The sequence below is a fragment of the Oncorhynchus kisutch genome, linkage group LG17 (assembly GCF_002021735.2).
Source record: "Oncorhynchus kisutch isolate 150728-3 linkage group LG17, Okis_V2, whole genome shotgun sequence".
NCBI lineage: Eukaryota > Metazoa > Chordata > Actinopteri > Salmoniformes > Salmonidae > Oncorhynchus > Oncorhynchus kisutch.
This window is the reverse complement of record NC_034190.2, coordinates 85,347,245-85,364,664: the sequence shown is the minus strand read 5'-3', so window position 1 is coordinate 85,364,664 and position 17,420 is coordinate 85,347,245. Positions and strand designations below refer to the sequence as shown.

Below are 17,420 nucleotides of genomic sequence, written 5' to 3'. Positions count from 1 at the left end.
ATGATCAAATCAATCCCTAGCCCATTAGTATATGGTCAATTCAATCCCTAGCCCATTAGTACATGGTCAAATCAATCTCTAGCCCATTAGTATATGATCAAATCAATCTCTAGCCCATTAGTATATGATAAAATCAATCCCTAGCACATTAGTATATGATCAAATCAATCCCTAGCCCATTAGTATATGATCAAATCAATCCCTAGCCCATTAGTATATGGTCAAATCAACCCCTAGCCCATTAGTATATGGTCAAATCAACCCCTAGCCCATTAGTATATGATCCAATCAATCTCTAGCCCATTAGTATATGATAAAATCAATCCCTAGCACATTAGTATATGATCAAATCAATCCCTAGCCCATTAGTATATGGTCAAATCAATCCCTAGCCCTTAGCCCATTAGTATATGGTCAAATCAATCCCTAGCCCTTAGCCCATTAGTATATGATCAAATCAATCTCTAGCCCATTAGTATATGATCAAATCAATCCCTAGCCCATTAGTATATGATTCAATCAATCTCTAGCCCATTAGTATATGATCAAATCAATCTCTAGCCCATTAGTATATGATCAAATCAATTCCTAGCCCATTAGTATATGGTCAAATCAATCCCTAGCCCCATTAGTATATGGTCAAATCAACCCCTAGCCCATTAGTATATGGTCAAATCAATCCCTAGCCCCTAGCCCCATTAGTATATGATCAAATCAACCCCTAGCCCATTAGTATATGGTCAAATCAACCCCTAGCCCATTAGTATATGGTCAAATCAACCCCTAGCCCCTAGCCCATTAGTATATGGTCAAATCAACCCCTAGCCCATTAGTATATGGTCAAATCAACCCCTAGCCCCATTAGTATATGGTCAAATCAACTCCTAGCCCATTAGTATATGATCAAATCGACCCCTAGCCCCATTAGTATATGGTCAAATCAATCCCTAGCCCCATTAGTATATGGTCAAATCAACCCCTAGCCCATTAGTATATGGTCAAATCAATCCCTAGCCCCTAGCCCCATTAGTATATGATCAAATCAACCCCTAGCCCATTAGTATATGGTCAAATCAACCCCTAGCCCATTAGTATATGGTCAAATCAACCCCTAGCCCCTAGCCCATTAGTATATGGTCAAATCAACCCCTAGCGCATTAGTATATGATCAAATCAATCTCTAGCCCATTAGTATATGATCAAATCAATCCCTAGCCCATTAGTATATGGTCAATTCAATCCCTAGCCCATTAGTACATGGTCAAATCAATCTCTAGCCCATTAGTATATGATCAAATCAATCCCTAGCCCATTAGTATATGATCAAATCAATCCCTAGCCCATTAGTGTATGGTCAAATCAATCCCTAGCCCCTAGCCCATTAGTATATGATCAAATCAATCCCTAGCCCATTAGTATATGATCCAATCAATCTCTAGCCCATTAGTATATGATAAAATCAATCCCTAGCACATTAGTATATGATCAAATCAATCCCTAGCCCATTAGTATATGGTCAAATCAATCCCTAGCCCTTAGCCCATTAGTATATGATCAAATCAATCCCTAGCCCATTAGTATATGATTCAATCAATCTCTAGCCCATTAGTATATGATCAAATCAATCTCTAGCCCATTAGTATATGATCAAATCAATCCCTAGCCCATTAGTATATGGTCAAATCAATCCCTAGCCCCATTAGTATATGGTCAAATCAACCCCTAGCCCATTAGTATATGGTCAAATCAACCCCTAGCCCATTAGTATATGATCAAATCAATCCCTAGCCCATTAGTATATGATCAAATCAACCCTAGCCCATTAGTATATGGTCAAATCAATCCCTAGCCCCATTAGTATATGGTCAAATCAACCCCTAGCCCATTAGTATATGATCAAATCAACCCCTAGCCCATTAGTATATGGTCAAATCAATCCCTAGCCCCTAGCCCCATTAGTATATGATCAAATCAACCCCTAGCCCCATTAGTATATGGTCAAATCAACCCCTAGCCCATTAGTATATGGTCAAATCAACCCCTAGCCCATTAGTATATGATCAAATCAACCCCTAGCCCCATTAGTATATGGTCAAATCAATCCCTAGCCCCATTAGTATATGGTCAAATCAACCCCTAGCCCATTAGTATATGGTCAAATCAATCCCTAGCCCCATTAGTATATGATCAAATCAACCCCTAGCCCATTAGTATATGGTCAAATCAACCCCTAGCCCATTAGTATATGGTCAAATCAACCCCTAGCCCATTAGTATATGGTCAAATCAACCCCTAGCCCATTAGTATATGGTCAAATCAATCCCTAGCCCCTAGCCCCATTAGTATATGGTCAAATCAATCCCTAGCCCCTAGCCCCATTAGTATATGGGCAAATCAACCCCTAGCCCATTAGTATATGGTCAAATCAATCCCTAGCCCCTAGCCCCATTAGTATATGGTCAAATCAATCCCTAGCCCCTAGACCATTAGTATATGATCAAATCAACCCCTAGCCCATTATTATATGGTCAAATCAATCCCTAGCCCCTAGCCCATTAGTATATGGTCAAATCAATCCCTAGCACATTAGCACTTGTTTGCAATGAGATGGCTCTTTTTTGTGATGTCCTCTGCTATCTATATTAAGGGCCGACTCCAGGTTTGAACTGTTCAAGGCTCTAGTGTATTCTAACAACAACCTTGTCATGGATATATTGTTAAGGCATCCTGAATCTGCTGCCATGGCAACTTATCCTGGCTTGCTACCATGGCTACAGCATAAACATATCCTGACTTTGTTATCTTGCTTTGGAGAGTCATTCTCTGCATAGGAATATAATAATCATTCTAATTCCGTGGTCCTCTTCCAGTGGCTTTACACACACACACAGAGTACTGTACTGCCCATGAAAAACACACTGTATACTAGATAACACAGTACAGTACTGCCCATGAAAACACAAGGTATTCTGGATAACACAGTACTGTACTGCCCATGAAAACACAAGGTATTCTGGATAACACAGTACTGTACTGCCCATGAAAACAAGGTATTCTGGATAACACAGTACTGTACTGCCCATGAAAAACACAAGGTATTCTGGATAACACAGTACTGTACTGCCCATGAAAACACTGTATTCTGGATAACACAGTACTGTACTGCCGATGAAAAACACAAGGTATTCTGGATAACACAGTACTGTACTGCCGATGAAAAACACACTGTATTTTGGATAACACAGTACTGTACTGCCCATGAAAACACAAGTTATTCTGGATAACACAGTACTGTACTGCCCATGAAAACAAGGTATTCTGGATAACACAGTACTGTACTGCCCATGAAAAACACAAGGTATTCTGGATAACACAGTACTGTACTGCCCATGAAAACACTGTATTCTGGATAACACAGTACTGTACTGCCCATGAAAAACACAAGGTATTTTGGATAACACAGTACTGTACTGCCCATGAAAACACAAGGTATTCTGGATAACACAGTACTGTACTGCCCATGAAAAACACAAGGTATTCTGGATATCACAGTACTGTACTGCCCATGAAAAACACAAGGTATTCTGGATATCACAGTACTGTACTGCCCATGAAAAACACAAGGTATTCTGGATAACACAGTACTGTACTGCCCATGAAAACACAAGGTATTCTGGATAACACAGTACTGTACTGCCCATGAAAAACACAAGGTATTCTGGATATCACAGTACTGTACTGCCCATGAAAAACACAAGGTATTCTGGATATCACAGTACTGTACTGCCCATGAAAAACACAAGGTATTCTGGATAACACAGTACTGTACTGCCCATGAAAAACACAAGGTATTCTGGATAACACAGTACTGTACTGCCCATGAAAAACACAAGGTATTCTGGATAACACAGTACTGTACTGCCCATAACTTAGCATGTTTGTGGAGACAGACTGTGATTGCCGTTTGTTGTCGTCGCTTAGTCAACAGGTGCAGTTAAATATCGTGTACAGAAATACACATCTGGTGCATTTTATTTTCGCAAAAGTGGATCACAGTCATAAAATTTGATGTGAAAACATGATTTCTCTGTCTGTTGCGTTTCGAGATGGAATACGTTTTAATATTGTGTCGTAGAGTGAATGTTGCCTTCTAATCCCAGTACACACAATACACAACACAAAGAAATACAATATCTCACACATTTACTGGAAATGGCACTACAGTAAAACATGCACACAGTAACAGAATTTGACAAATTACTCAATATCAGGCTTAGTATAAACAAAAAGGTATTTAATTTAAATAAAAAAAAGTTTATTTACACCGATAAAAAAACTAAAAAATAAGGATATACTATTCTATAAAGTTCATGGAATTTTTCTAAGACAAGAAAACTCTACAAGAAAGCTTTTCTCAAGCATCCTCATCACATCTAGCCTCCCTCAGGCGGGGGATATGGAAATAAGGCAAAAATATTCTCTCATATTAAAAGGGAACAAACAACATTAAAAACATCATTCCTACACGCCTACAAAACACTGTCCCTCAAACACTGAACATTGAGAAATATATCTGTATATAATCCGTCATAAATGAACTGTAACAGCACTAATGTCCTATATCTCGGTGTGTCACCATCTTCCCTCCTCCGTAGTCCAGCACCAGTAGCCTCTCAAGGGTTTAAAACATCCAGGAGATCATTGTCTTCAGTCTCAGGGAGTAGAACACAGCTCCAGGTCTACTGTTGCCAGGTGACCGTTTCCATGCAGGGACATTATGTAACCAGGATATGCATGGTGATGTAATACCAAGGGGGAGGAGTCAGAGGGTTCTTCCTCCAGCGTGCTTATTGACCCAATGAAGATGGATAGAGGAGGACATCACGGGAAACAAAGGGAAGGTTCTAGAAGAGAACAGGAAAGACAACACAGCGCAGTAAGGACCCAAAGAGTGAGGGACATGAAAATAATGAGAGAGAGGAAAGAGTGAGGGACATGAAAACAATGAGAGAGAGAGGAAAGAGTGAGGGACATGAAAACAATGAAAGAGAGAGGAGAGAGTGAGGGACATGAAAACAATGAGAGAGAGAGGAAAGAGTGAGGGACATGAAAATAATGAGAGAGAGAGAGGAAAGAGTGAGAGACATGAACACAATGAGAGAGAGAGGAAAGAGTGAGAGAGAGAGAGGGGAAAGAGTGAGAGAAATGAAAACAATGAGAGAGAGGAAAGAGTGAGAGACATGAACACAATGAGAGAGAGAGGAAAGAGTGAGAGATATGAAAATAATGAGAGAGAGAGGGGAAAGAGTGAGAGAAATGAAAACAATGAGAGAGAGGAAAGAGTGAGAGACATGAACACAATGAGAGAGAGAGGAAAGAGTGAGAGATTAAAATAATGAGAGAGAGGAAAGAGAGAGATATGAAAATAATGAGAGAGAGTGAGGGGAAATAGTGAGGAACATGAAAATAAGGATAGAGAGGGGAAAGAGTGAGAGATATGAAAATAATGAGGGGATAGATATAAATATAGGGGGAGAGAGAGAGAGGAAAGAGTGAGAGATATGAAAATAATGAGGGGATAGATATAAATATGGGGGGAATGTAGAAAGCCAAATAAAAAGCTGAACAGACTGGAGGGCTATCTTAGTAAGTGACTGAGAAGCCTCACCTATATATATATATAACACAGAATGGGGACCAGCCAGTCTAAGCAGACAGCAGAAACCCTGTCACTGTAGAGGGAAGACAAGAAACAGTTACAGTCTGAAGGGACAGGTGTCTGTTCATTATCATTAGTAACCAACATTAGATAAAGAGTAGCCTAGGCTACTACGCCAGTGAAGAGTAAAATAATTAATTACTAGGCTACTACGCGAGTGAAGAGTAAAATAATTAATTACTAGGCTACTACGCGAGTGAAGAGTAAAATAATTAATTACTAGGCTACTATGCCAGTGAAGAGTAAAATAATTAATTACTAGGCTACTACGTGAGTCAAGAGCAAAATAATAAATTACTAGGCTACTACGCCAGTGAAGAGTAAAATAATTCATTACTAGGCTACTACGTGAGTCAAGAGCAAAATAATTAATTACTAGGCTACTACATGAGCGAAGGGCAAAATAATTCATTACTAGGCTACTACATGAGCGAAGGGCAATATAATTTATTACTAGGCTACTATATATAAGTAATGTGTTGTATTGGATTTGCCCCAAACATAACACTTTGTATTCAGGACAAAAAGTTAATTGCTTAGCCACATTTTTTTGCAGTATAACTTTAGTGCCTCGTTACAAACAGGATGCATGTTTTGGAATATTTGTATTCTGTACAGGCTTCCTTCTTTTCACTCTGTCATTTAGGTTAATATTGTGGAGTAACTACAATGTTGTTTATCCATCCTCAGTTTTCTCCTATCACAGCCATTAAACTCTGTAACTGTTTTAAAGTCACCATTGACCTCATGGTGAAATCCCTGAGCGGTTTCCTTCCTCTCCGGCAACTGAGTTAGGAAGGACGCCTGTATCTTTGTAGTGACTGGGGAGTATTGATACCATCATCCAAAGTGTAATGAATAACTTCACCAAGCTCAAAGGGATATTCAATGTCTGCTGTTTTTATTTTTACCCATCTATCAATAGCTGCCCTTTGAGAGGCATTGGAAAACCTCCCTGGTCTCCCTGGTCTCCCTGGTGTTCGAAATTCACTGCTTCGACTGAGAGACCTTACAGATAATTGTATGTTTTTGGTCATTCAAAACTCTTCTTAATTAAACACTATTATTGCACGCAGAGTTAATGCAACATATTGTTAAGCCAATGTTTTACTCCTGAACTTATTTAGGCTTACCAATACTTATTGACTCAAGACATTTCAGCTCTTCTTTTTGAATTCATTTGTAAAAATGTCTAAAAACATAATTCCACTTTGACATTATGGGTTATTGTGTGTAGGCCAGTGACACAACATGTCAATGTCATCCATTTTAAATTCAGGCTGCAACACAACAACAAAATGTGGAGAAAGTCAAGGGGTGTGAATACTTTCTGAAGGCACTGTATGTTGTAAGTCAAGGGGTGTGAATACTTTCTGAAGGCCACTGTATGTTATTATCACCATCTCTGAAATGTGATGTGTTTGACGTCACAACGTCCTTGCTATCGAGACACACGAGTAGGATTTTTTTTCAAAAACATATATATATTTTTTCACCTTTATTTATCCAGATAAGATAGCTGTGTCTCGTTTACTTGGTCAAGATAAAGCAAAGCAGTGCGACACAAACAAACAACAACACAAGTTACACATGGAAATAAACAAGTGTACAGTCAATAACAATAACAGAATATGTTACACAAGGCATTATGGGTGTTGTAATATATTGTGCTTTTCTCACCATCCTTGGTGTCCTCTGGCAGCAGAGCATCCTGTCGGTTGCCCAGTACAAAGGCCAGAGTGGCAAGAATGGCAGCATCCAGGACCCCCAACAAGGCCAGGACAAAGGCCCAGTGGACAGAGCAGTTTCCGGAGGAGAAACTGGTCACCCCGTCACCACACAGGTCCCGCATGTCCGCACAATCCCACGAGTCAGGGAACAGCACGCAGGCGAGAGCCAGGCAGAACCCTTAGAGGACGAAAACACAATGTAGTCAGGATCCAGGCTATAGCCAGGTAGAACCCCTAGAGGACGAAAACACAATGTAGTCAGGATCCAGTCTATAGCCAGGCAGAACCCCTAGAGGACAAAAACACAGTGTAGTCAGGATCCAGGCTATAGCCAGGTAGAACCCCTAGAGGACGAAAACACATGTGTAGTCAGGATCCAGGCTATAGCCAGGTAGAACCCTTAGAGGACGAAAACACATGTGTAGTCAGGATCCAGGCTATAGCCAGGTAGAACCCTTAGAGGACAGAAGCACAGTGTAGTCAGGATCCAGACTATAGCCAGGTAGAACCCTTAGAGGACAGAGTAGTCAGGATCCAGGCTATAGCCAGGTAGAACCCCTAGAGGACAGAAGCACAGTGTAGTCAGGATCCAGGCTATAGCCAGGTAGAACCCTTAGAGGACAGAAGCACAGTGTAGTCAGGATCCAGGCTATAGCCAGGTAGAACCCTTAGAAGACAGAAGCACAGTGTAGTCAGGATTCAGGATATAGCCAGGTAGAACCCTTAGAGGACAGTGTAGTCAGGATCCAGGCTATAGCCAGGTAGAACCCTTAGAGGACAGAAGCACAGTGTAGTCAGGATCCAGGCTATAGCCAGGTAGAACCCTTAGAGGACAGAGTAGTCAGGATCCAGGCTATAGCCAGGTAGAACCCCTAGAGGACAAAAACACATGTGTAGTCAGGATCCAGGCTATAGCCAGGTAGAACCCTTAGAGGACAGAAGCACAGTGTAGTCAGGATCCAGGCTATAGCCAAGTAGAACCCCTAGAGGACGAAAACACATGTGTAGTCAGGATCCAGGCTATAGCCAGGTAGAACCCTTAGAGGACAGTGTAGTCAGGATCCAGGCTATAGCCAGGTAGAACCCTTAGAGGACAGTGTAGTCAGGATCCAGGCTATAGCCTGGTAGAAACATGCACAGAAATATAACTTTATTATCCATTTCCAGAAAGGAAATATGTATTTAAAATGACCATATAATAATTACACACCAGAATACAACACTGGGTCAAAATCAGGATTTGTTCAGCTATTTAAAGGGCCAATCTCAAGGTCAATCTCAAGGTCAACCTCAAGGCCAATCTCAAGGTCAATCTCAAGGCCAATCTCAAGGCCAATCTCAAGGCCAATCTCAAAGCCAATCTCAAGGTCAAACTCTTTATAGAGATATGATGTGTACCTGCAGTAAGCTGCAGCCAAGCGCAGATCTTGTAGACGGTGGCGGCGTTGCAGAATCTGAAGAGGGAGAGGCAGCCGACGCTGCTCCAGACCATGGTCAGGGACATGCAAACCAGCACAGCAGGGGACTGGAAGGCTGGGAGGGGGGTCAGAGTGCTCAGTGAGCCACGACACTCTGGAACCGGCCAATCAGACTCCACACACACCTACAAACACAGTGGCATTACATCATTTTAACTGTAAAAGTGGCATTTTAACTGTAAAAAATCTGTGCTACTGTAACACTTTACTTACAGTAGGCTTTATTACCTGTTAAACGCAGACCTATGAGTCTTAAAGGGATAGCGCGGCATTTACAGTTAAAAGCAGACGTATGAGTCTTAAAGGGATAGCGCAACATTTACAGTTAAAAGCAGACGTAAGAGTCTTAAAGGGATAGCGCGACATTTACAGTTAAAAGCAGACGTTTGAGTCTTAAAGGGATAGCGAGACATTTACAGTTAAAAGCAGACGTAAGAGTCTTAAAGGGATAGCGCAACATTTACAGTAAAAAGCAGACATTTGAGTCTTAAAGGGATAGCGTGACATTTACAGTTAAAAGCAGACGTAAGAGTCTTAAAGGGATAGCGAGACATTTACAGTTAAAAGCAGACGTAAGAGTCTTAAAGGGATAGTGCAACATTTACAGTAAAAAGCAGACATTTGAGTCTTAAAGGGATAGCGTGACATTTACAGTTAAAAGCAGACGTAAGAGTCTTAAAGGGATAGCGCAACATTTACAGTAAAAAGCAGACATTTGAGTCTTAAAGGGATAGCGCGACATTTACAGTTAAAAGCAGACGTAAGAGTCTTAAAGGGATAGTTCGACATTTACAGTTAAAAGCAGACGTAAGAGTCTTAAAGGGATAGCGCGACATTTACAGTTAAAAGCAGACATAAGAGTCTTAAAGGGATAGCGCGACATTTACAGTTAAAAGCAGACGTATGAGTCTTAAAGGGATAGCGCAACATTTACAGTTAAAAGCAGATGTAAGAGTCTTAAAGGGATAGCGCAACATTTTGGCAATGAAGCCCTTTTTCTACCTACCCTGAGTCAGATGAACTCATGGATACCATTTTTATGTCTTTATGCCAGCAGTTTGAAGGAAGTTGAAGGAAGTCTCCGCAGCCATTGCTAACTAGCGTTAGCGTAATGACTGGGAGTCTACAGGAACTTTCCCTTTAATGTCTTATTATGAAGGTTTTTAATACTGTATGTCTCTATGTAAGACACTGATGTTGTTTAGTCAAGACCATAGTCAATTTAAACTCACTTCCTCAATTGAGAACTTAAAACCTTCTTAAATAAGACACACCTACCTCGAACAGTCACCAGGGTACCTGTCTTTGGTGCGGGGCCCCTTTCCCTGGTAGTATGTGTATTTCACACACACACACACACACACACACACACACACACACACACACACACACACACACACACACACACACACACACACACACACACACACACACACCCTACCTCGAACAGTCCCAGGGTACCAGTCTTTGGCACGGGGCCCCCTCCATGGTAGTGAACCTCTCTGGTGCCCACCCAGGAGGGCTGTATTAGGATGACAACCTCGATGATGGCGAAGCAGAGGGTACACACAGCCCAGAGGACGCCCACCGCCCGGGCGCTACGGATAAACTCTGTCTGGTAGAGACGAGCTACCTCAGCGGTGTGGGGGGTCATCGCCATAAGTACTGAGGGGGAGAACGGGAAAAGGGGGAGTGGTCAGGGAGGAGAAACAATATCAACAACAGTTCATTCCATCGTATCCAGAGCCTTCAGAAAGTTCTCACACCCTTTGACTTATTCTACAATTTGTGGTGTTACAGCCTGAATTCAAAATGGATTAAACATATATATAGATGTTTTTATCCATCTACACACAAAACCTCATAATGACAATGTGAAAACATGTCTCTGTAGAACTTTGTAGAAGTTCAGCTCCATTCAACCTCTCCCATCTATCTCTTAACACCATCCAGTCCCTTCAGCTCCCCTCAACCCCTCCCATCTATCTCTGAATCCCATCCAGTCCCATCCTTCAGCTCCCCTCAACCCCTCCCATCTATCTCTGAACACCATCCAGTCCCTTCAGCTCCCCTCAACCCCTCCCATCTATCTCTCAACACCATCCAGTCCCTTCAGCTCCCCTCAACCCCTCCCATCTATCTCTGAATCCCATCCAGTCCCATCCTTCAGCTCCCCTCAACCCCTCCCATCTATCTCTTAACACCATCCAGTCCCTTCAGCTCCCCTCAACCCCTCCCATCTATCTCTGAACACCATCCAGTCCCTTCAGCTACCCTCAACCCCTCCCATCTATCTCTTAACACCATCCAGTCCCTTCAGCTCCCCTCAACCCCTCCCATCTATCTCTTAACACCATCCAGTCCCTTCAGCTCCCCTCAACCCCTCCCATCTATCTCTTAACACCATCCAGTCCCTTCAGCTCCCCTCAACCCCTCCCATCTATCTCTGAACACCATCCAGTCCCTTCAGCTACCCTCAACCCCTCCCATCTATCGCTTAACACCATCCAGTCCCTTCAGCTCCCCTCAACCCCTCCCATCTATCTCTTAACACCATCCAGTCCCTTCAGCTCCCCTCAACCCCTCCCATCTATCTCTGAATCCCATCCAGTCCCTTCAGCTCCCCTCAACCCCTCCCATCTATCTCTGAACACCATCCAGTCCCACCCTTCAGCTCCATTCAACCCCTCCCATCTATCTCTGAACACCATCCAGTCCCACCCTTCAGCTCCATTCAACCCCTCCCATCTATCTCTTAACATCCATATTGGATTTCTATTTGCCATATATTTTTCAACTGTGCTGTGATGTTTCACAAAAGTTCTGAACCTTTCTATTCTCAGAGTTTCTACAGATTGTAAATGAATGATAAACATTTTTGCTGCAATTATTATTATATTTTTGATCGATTTGACTATGACTTTTCACATCACCAAGCAGTGCTATTTGCTGAGTTATCCCCAGGTAAATGTGACACACAGACACTAATGTCACACACAGACAGTACAGACAGACAGACAGTACAGAGACACACAGACAGTACAGAGACACAGAGACAGACTCACAGACAGTCAGACAGACAGACAGACAGACAGACAGACAGTACAGACAGACAGACAGACAGACAGACAGACAGACAGACAGACAGACAGACAGACAGACAGACAGACAGACAGACAGACAGACAGACAGACAGACAGACAGACAGACAGACTGTACACAGACAGACAAACATACTGTACATAGACAGACGATAGACAGTACAGTACAGAGACACACAGACAGACAGACAGACAGACAGACAGTACAGTACAGTACAGTACAGAGACAGACAGACACACAGACAGACAGACAGACAGACAGACAGACTGTACAGAGGCAGACAGACAGACTGTACAGAGACAAACAGACAGACAGACAGTACAGAGACACACAGACAGTACAGAGTAACAGAGACAGACAGACAGTACAGAGACACACAGACAGAAAGACAGACTGTACAGAGACAGACAGACAGACGACAGACAGACAGACAGACTGTACAGAGACAGAGAAACAGACAGACAGACACACAGACAGACAGTACAGAGACACACAGACAGACATACAGACAGACAGTACAGAGACACACAGACAGACAGACAGACTGTACAGAGACACACAGACAGTACAGACAGACAGACAGACAGTACAGTACAGAGACACACAGACAGATAGACAAACAGACAGACAGTACAGAGACACCGAGACAGACAGTACAGACAGACAGACAGACAGTACAGAGACACATAGACAGACTCACAGACAGACAGACAGTACAGAGACACACAGACAGACAGACAGACAGACTGTACACAGACACACAGAGACACAGATACAGACAGTACAGACAGTACAGACAGACAGACAGTACAGAGACACAGAGACAGACTCACAGACAGACAGACTGTACACAGACAGACAGACAGACAGACAGACAGACAGACAGACAGACAGACAGACAGACAGACAGACAGACAGTAGAGAGACACACAGACAGACAGACAGACAGACAGTACAGTACAGTACAGAGACACACAGACAGACAGACAGTACAGTACAGAGACACACAGACAGACAGACAGTACAATACAGAGACACACAGACAGACAGACAGTACAGAGACACACAGACAGACAGACAGACAGACAGACTGTACACAGACAGACAGACAGACTGTACACAGACAGACAGACAGACAGACAGACTGTACAGAGACACACAGACAGTACAGAGTAACCGAGACAGACAGACAGTACAGAGACACACAGACAGACAGACAGACTGTACAGAGACAGACAGACAGACAGACAGACAGACAGACAGACAGACAGACAGACAGACAGACAGACAGACAGACAGTAATGAATCATACAGACAGACAGTAATGAATCATACAGACAGACAGACAGACAGACATGAATCATACAGACAGACAGACAGACAGACATGAATCATACAGACAGACAGACAGACAGACAGACATGAATCATACAGACAGACAGACAGTAATGAATCATACAGACAGACAGACATGAATCATACAGACGGACAGACATGAATCATACAGACAGACAGATGGACCACAGCGGTGTATGAAGGGTTTCTACACAAAGATACACTGAGGATAATGAACGGAAAGAAAATATTAAAAGCATCTATCAATGGTTTGAAAAAAGCTATGCAACGCAAACAATGTCACAGCATGCAAACATATGTAAGAATCTATAGATGGTTCACCTTTCCGCTGCTAGCAGCAGACTGCTGTGGTTCCGTCCCCTTAATGTAGATCGACCAACCAGAAATCAGACCAGATTTAGATTACGAATGCCGAGAGGAGCTGGTCCCGAACGAACGAGGGAGTGATGGAGAAATAGACCATTTGAAAAGCGAGACTCTCTGTTTCTCTCCGTGGAATGATGGAGGCTGGATGAACAACATCATGCACAGGCCCAGCATCAGGGAGAGATTATCTCCGTCACGAACGGAAAGAGGAGAGCAGGGAGGGGAGGGGGGGTTAGACACAGACTGGAAAGGAGGGAGAGCTAGAGAGGCTGAGAGGGGGGGTTTAGATACAGACTGGAAAGGAGGGAGAGCTAGAGAGGCTGAGAGAGGCAGGACAGGATGGAAGGTTGGGAAGGGAGGGGGGTAAAAGTGAGTGGGAGGGAGAGGCATTGAGAGGGGGAGGGAGAGGCATTGAGAGTGTGTCATAGTGGTTCTGTTGGGGGATGGGTTTCCTCTATTACAGAATGCTGCAGCAATGAGCACTGAAGCAGAATGACCACAGAGAGACAGAGGAGAGACAGAGAGACAGATAGACAGACAGAGGAGACAGTCAGAGGAGAGAGGCAGAGGAGAGAGGCAGAGGAGAGAGGCAGAGGAGAGAGACAGAGGAGAGAGGCAGAGGAGAGAGACAGAGGAGAGAGACAGAGGAGAGAGACAGAGGAGGCAGATAGACAGACAGAGGAGGCAGACAGAGGAGAGAGGCAGAGGAGAGAGACAGAGGAGAGAGACAGAGGAGAGAGGCAGAGGAGAGAGACAGAGGAGAGAGACAGAGGAAAGAGGCAGAGGAGAGAGACAGAGGAGAGAGACAGAGGAGAGAGGCAGAGGAGAGAGGCAGAGGAGAGAGGCAGAGGAGAGAGGCAGAGGAGAGAGACAGAGGAGAGAGGCAGAGGAGAGAGGCAGAGGAGAGAGGCAGAGGAGAGAGGCAGAGGAGAGAGGCAGAGGAGAGAGACAGAGGAGAGAGGCAGAGGAGAGAGGCAGAGGGAGCTAGAAGTAGAAAATGTGATTTTTCCCTGTCTTCTTAGATACAGAACCAGGAGAAAGGAAGGGAGACATTAGATTTGAAAAAAAGATGAGCGATTTATGTGTGTAAATCACTGTGTTGAGAGTATAAAACACTCCTTAATTTCTTCATTATTCTGTCCATCTTTTGGCTGAAGAGCGAGAGTGGTTAACTGTCCTCTGATGGATCATCGATCAAAAACTGTGATGACACACACGCACTGCTGTGACCTTGGATGAGCCGGCCCTGAGGACAGAATTCTGATTAGGATTCAGGTCTGTCCCTGGTTACCACACAGGGAGAAGGAGCACAGACTGTGCTGTCTCCTCTTTATCTTGATATATGTTGTCAAAAATGACAACTTCGTCAACCTTGAACCAGCACTGTGAGGGAGGAGAGATGAGATGGAAGGAGGGAGGAGAGATGAGAAGGAGGGAGGGAGGAGTGATGAGATGGAGGGAGGGAGGGAGGAGTGATGAGATGGAGGGAGGAGAGATGAGATGGAGGGAGGAGAGATGAGATGGAGGGAGGGAGGAGAGATGAGATGGAGGGAGGAGAGATGAGATGGAGGAGAGATGAGATAGAGGGAGGAGAGATGAGATGGAGGGAGGGAGGGGGGGAGGAGAGATGAGATGGAGGGAGGGAGGAGAGATGAGATGGAGGGAGGGAGGGAGGAGAGATGAGATGGAGGGAGGGAGGAGTGATGAGATGGAGGGAGGAGAGATGAGATGGAGGGAGGGAGGAGAGATGAGATGGAGGGAGGAGAGATGAGATGGAGGAGAGATGAGATGGAGGGAGGAGAGATGAGATGGAGGAGAGATGAGATGGAGGGAGGGAGGGAGGGAGGGAGGGAGGGAGGGAGGGAGGGAGGGAGGGAGGGAGGGAGGGAGGGAGGGAGGGAGGGAGGGAGGGAGGGAGGGAGGGAGGGAGGGAGATGGAGGGAGGAGAGATGAGATGGAGGGAGGAGAGATGAGATGGAGGGAGGGAGGAGAGATGAGATGGAGGGAGGGAGGAGTGATGAGATGGAGGAGAGATGAGATGGAGGGAGGGAGGAGTGATGAGATGGAGGGAGGGAGGAGTGATGAGATGGAGGGAGGGAGGAGTGATGAGATGGAGGGAGGAGAGATGAGATGGAAGGAGGGAGGAGAGATGAGATGGAGGGAGGGAGGAGTGATGAGATGGAGGGAGGGAGGGAGGGAGGAGTGATGAGATGGAGGGAGGAGAGATGAGATGGAAGGAGGGAGGAGAGATGAGATGGAGGGAGGGAGGAGAGATGAGATGGAGGGAGGAGAGATGAGATGGAAGGAGGGAGGAGAGATGAGATGGAGGGAGGGAGGAGTGATGAGATGGAGGGAGGGAGGGAGGGAGGGAGGGAGGGAGGGAGGGAGGGAGGGAGGGAGGGAGGGAGGGAGGGAGGGAGGGAGGGAGGGAGGGATGAGAAGGAGGGAGGGATGAGAAGGAGGGAGGGAGGAGAGATGAGATGGAGGGAGAAGGAAGCAGAGATGAGATGGAGGGAGGAGAGATGAGATGGAGGGAGGGAGGAGGGATGAGAAGGAGGGAGGGAGGAGGGATGAGATAGAGGGAGAAGAGGTGAGATAGAGGGAGAAGGAACCAGAGATGAGATGGAGGGAGGAGGAAGCAGAGATGAGATGGAGGGAGGAGAGATGAGAAGGAGGGCGAAGGAAGCAGAGATGAGATGGAGGAGAGATGAGAAGGAGGGAGGGAGGAGAGATGAGATGGAGGGAGGGAGGGAGGAGAGATGAGATGGAGGGAGAAGGAAGCAGAGATGAGATGGAGGGAGGGAGGAGAGATGAGATGGAGAGAGGAGTGATGAGATGGAGGGAGGGAGGGAGGAGCGATGAGATGGAGGAGAGATGAGAAGGAGGGAGGGAGGAGGGATGAGATAGAGGGAGAAGAGGTGAGATAGAGGGAGAAAGAACCAGAGATGAGATGGAGGGAGGAGGAGGAGGAGGGAGGGAGGGGGGAGGGAGGGAGGGAGGGAGGGAGGGAGGGAGGGAGGAGGGAGGTGAGATGGAGGAGAGATGAGAAGGAGGGAGGGAGGAGAGATGAGATGGAGGGAGGGAGGAGAGATGAGATGGAGGGAGGGAGGGAGGGAGGAGGGAGGAGGGAGGGAGGGAGGGAGGGAGGGAGGGAGGGAGGGAGGGAGGGAGGGGAGGGAGGGAGGAGGAGAGATGGATGGAGGAGAAGAGGTGAGATAGAGGGAGAAGGAACCAGAGATGAGATGGAGGGAGGAGGAGGGAGGGAGGGAGGGAGGGAGGGAGGGAGGAGGGAGGTGAGATGGAGGAGAGATGAGAAGGAGGGAGGGAGGAGAGATGAGATGGAGGGAGGGAGGAGAGATGAGATGGAGGGAGGGAGGGAGGGAGGGAGGGAGGGAGGGATGAGAAGGAGGGAGATGGAGGGAGGGAGGGAGGAGAGATGAGATGGAGGGAGGGAGGGAGGGAGGGAGGGAGGGAGGGAGGGAGGGAGGAGGGAGGGAGGGAGGGAGGGAGGGAGGGAGGGAGGAGAGATGAGATGGAGGGAGAAGGAACCAGAGATGAGATGGAGGGAGGGAGGAGGGATGAGATAGAGGGAGAAGAGGTGAGATAGAGGGAGAAGGAACCAGCGATGAGAAGGAGGGAGAAGGAAGCAGAGATGAGATGGAGGGAGAA

At 45.4% G+C, this 17,420-nt stretch overlaps 1 protein-coding gene across 1 annotated transcript; it reads right to left on the bottom strand.

The window, feature by feature from the left end:
* Positions 1-4,441: 4,441 nt before the first annotated feature.
* lhfpl4b (LHFPL tetraspan subfamily member 4b) lies at positions 4,442-14,074 on the bottom strand. The gene is made up of 6 exons (XM_031794860.1): positions 13,707-14,074; positions 10,369-10,592; positions 8,848-9,052; positions 7,400-7,627; positions 5,669-5,732; positions 4,442-4,904 (listed from the first exon to the last, which is right to left on the bottom strand). Exons 2-5 carry the CDS (start codon positions 10,585-10,587, stop codon positions 5,707-5,709), a joined length of 678 nt encoding a protein of 225 aa, XP_031650720.1. The 5' UTR covers positions 10,588-10,592; positions 13,707-14,074; the 3' UTR covers positions 4,442-4,904; positions 5,669-5,706.
* Between the last annotated feature and the right edge of the window lie 3,346 nt (positions 14,075-17,420).

What these genes read in the sequence shown, in the direction of transcription:
- lhfpl4b (XM_031794860.1), bottom strand. Translation starts at nt 10,587, where the DNA reads ATGGCGATGACCCCCCACACCGCTGAGGTAGCTCGTCTCTACCAGACA. An exon ending in GTACCCTGGGACTGTTCGAG is followed by an intron (nt 9,053 to 10,368) that starts GTAGGGTGTGTG and finishes CTGTGTTTGTAG; the next exon opens with GTGTGTGTGGAGTCTGATTG. An exon ending in GCCAGAGGACACCAAGGATG is followed by an intron (nt 5,733 to 7,399) that starts GTGAGAAAAGCA and finishes TTCCCTCTACAG; the next exon opens with TGACAGGGTTTCTGCTGTCT.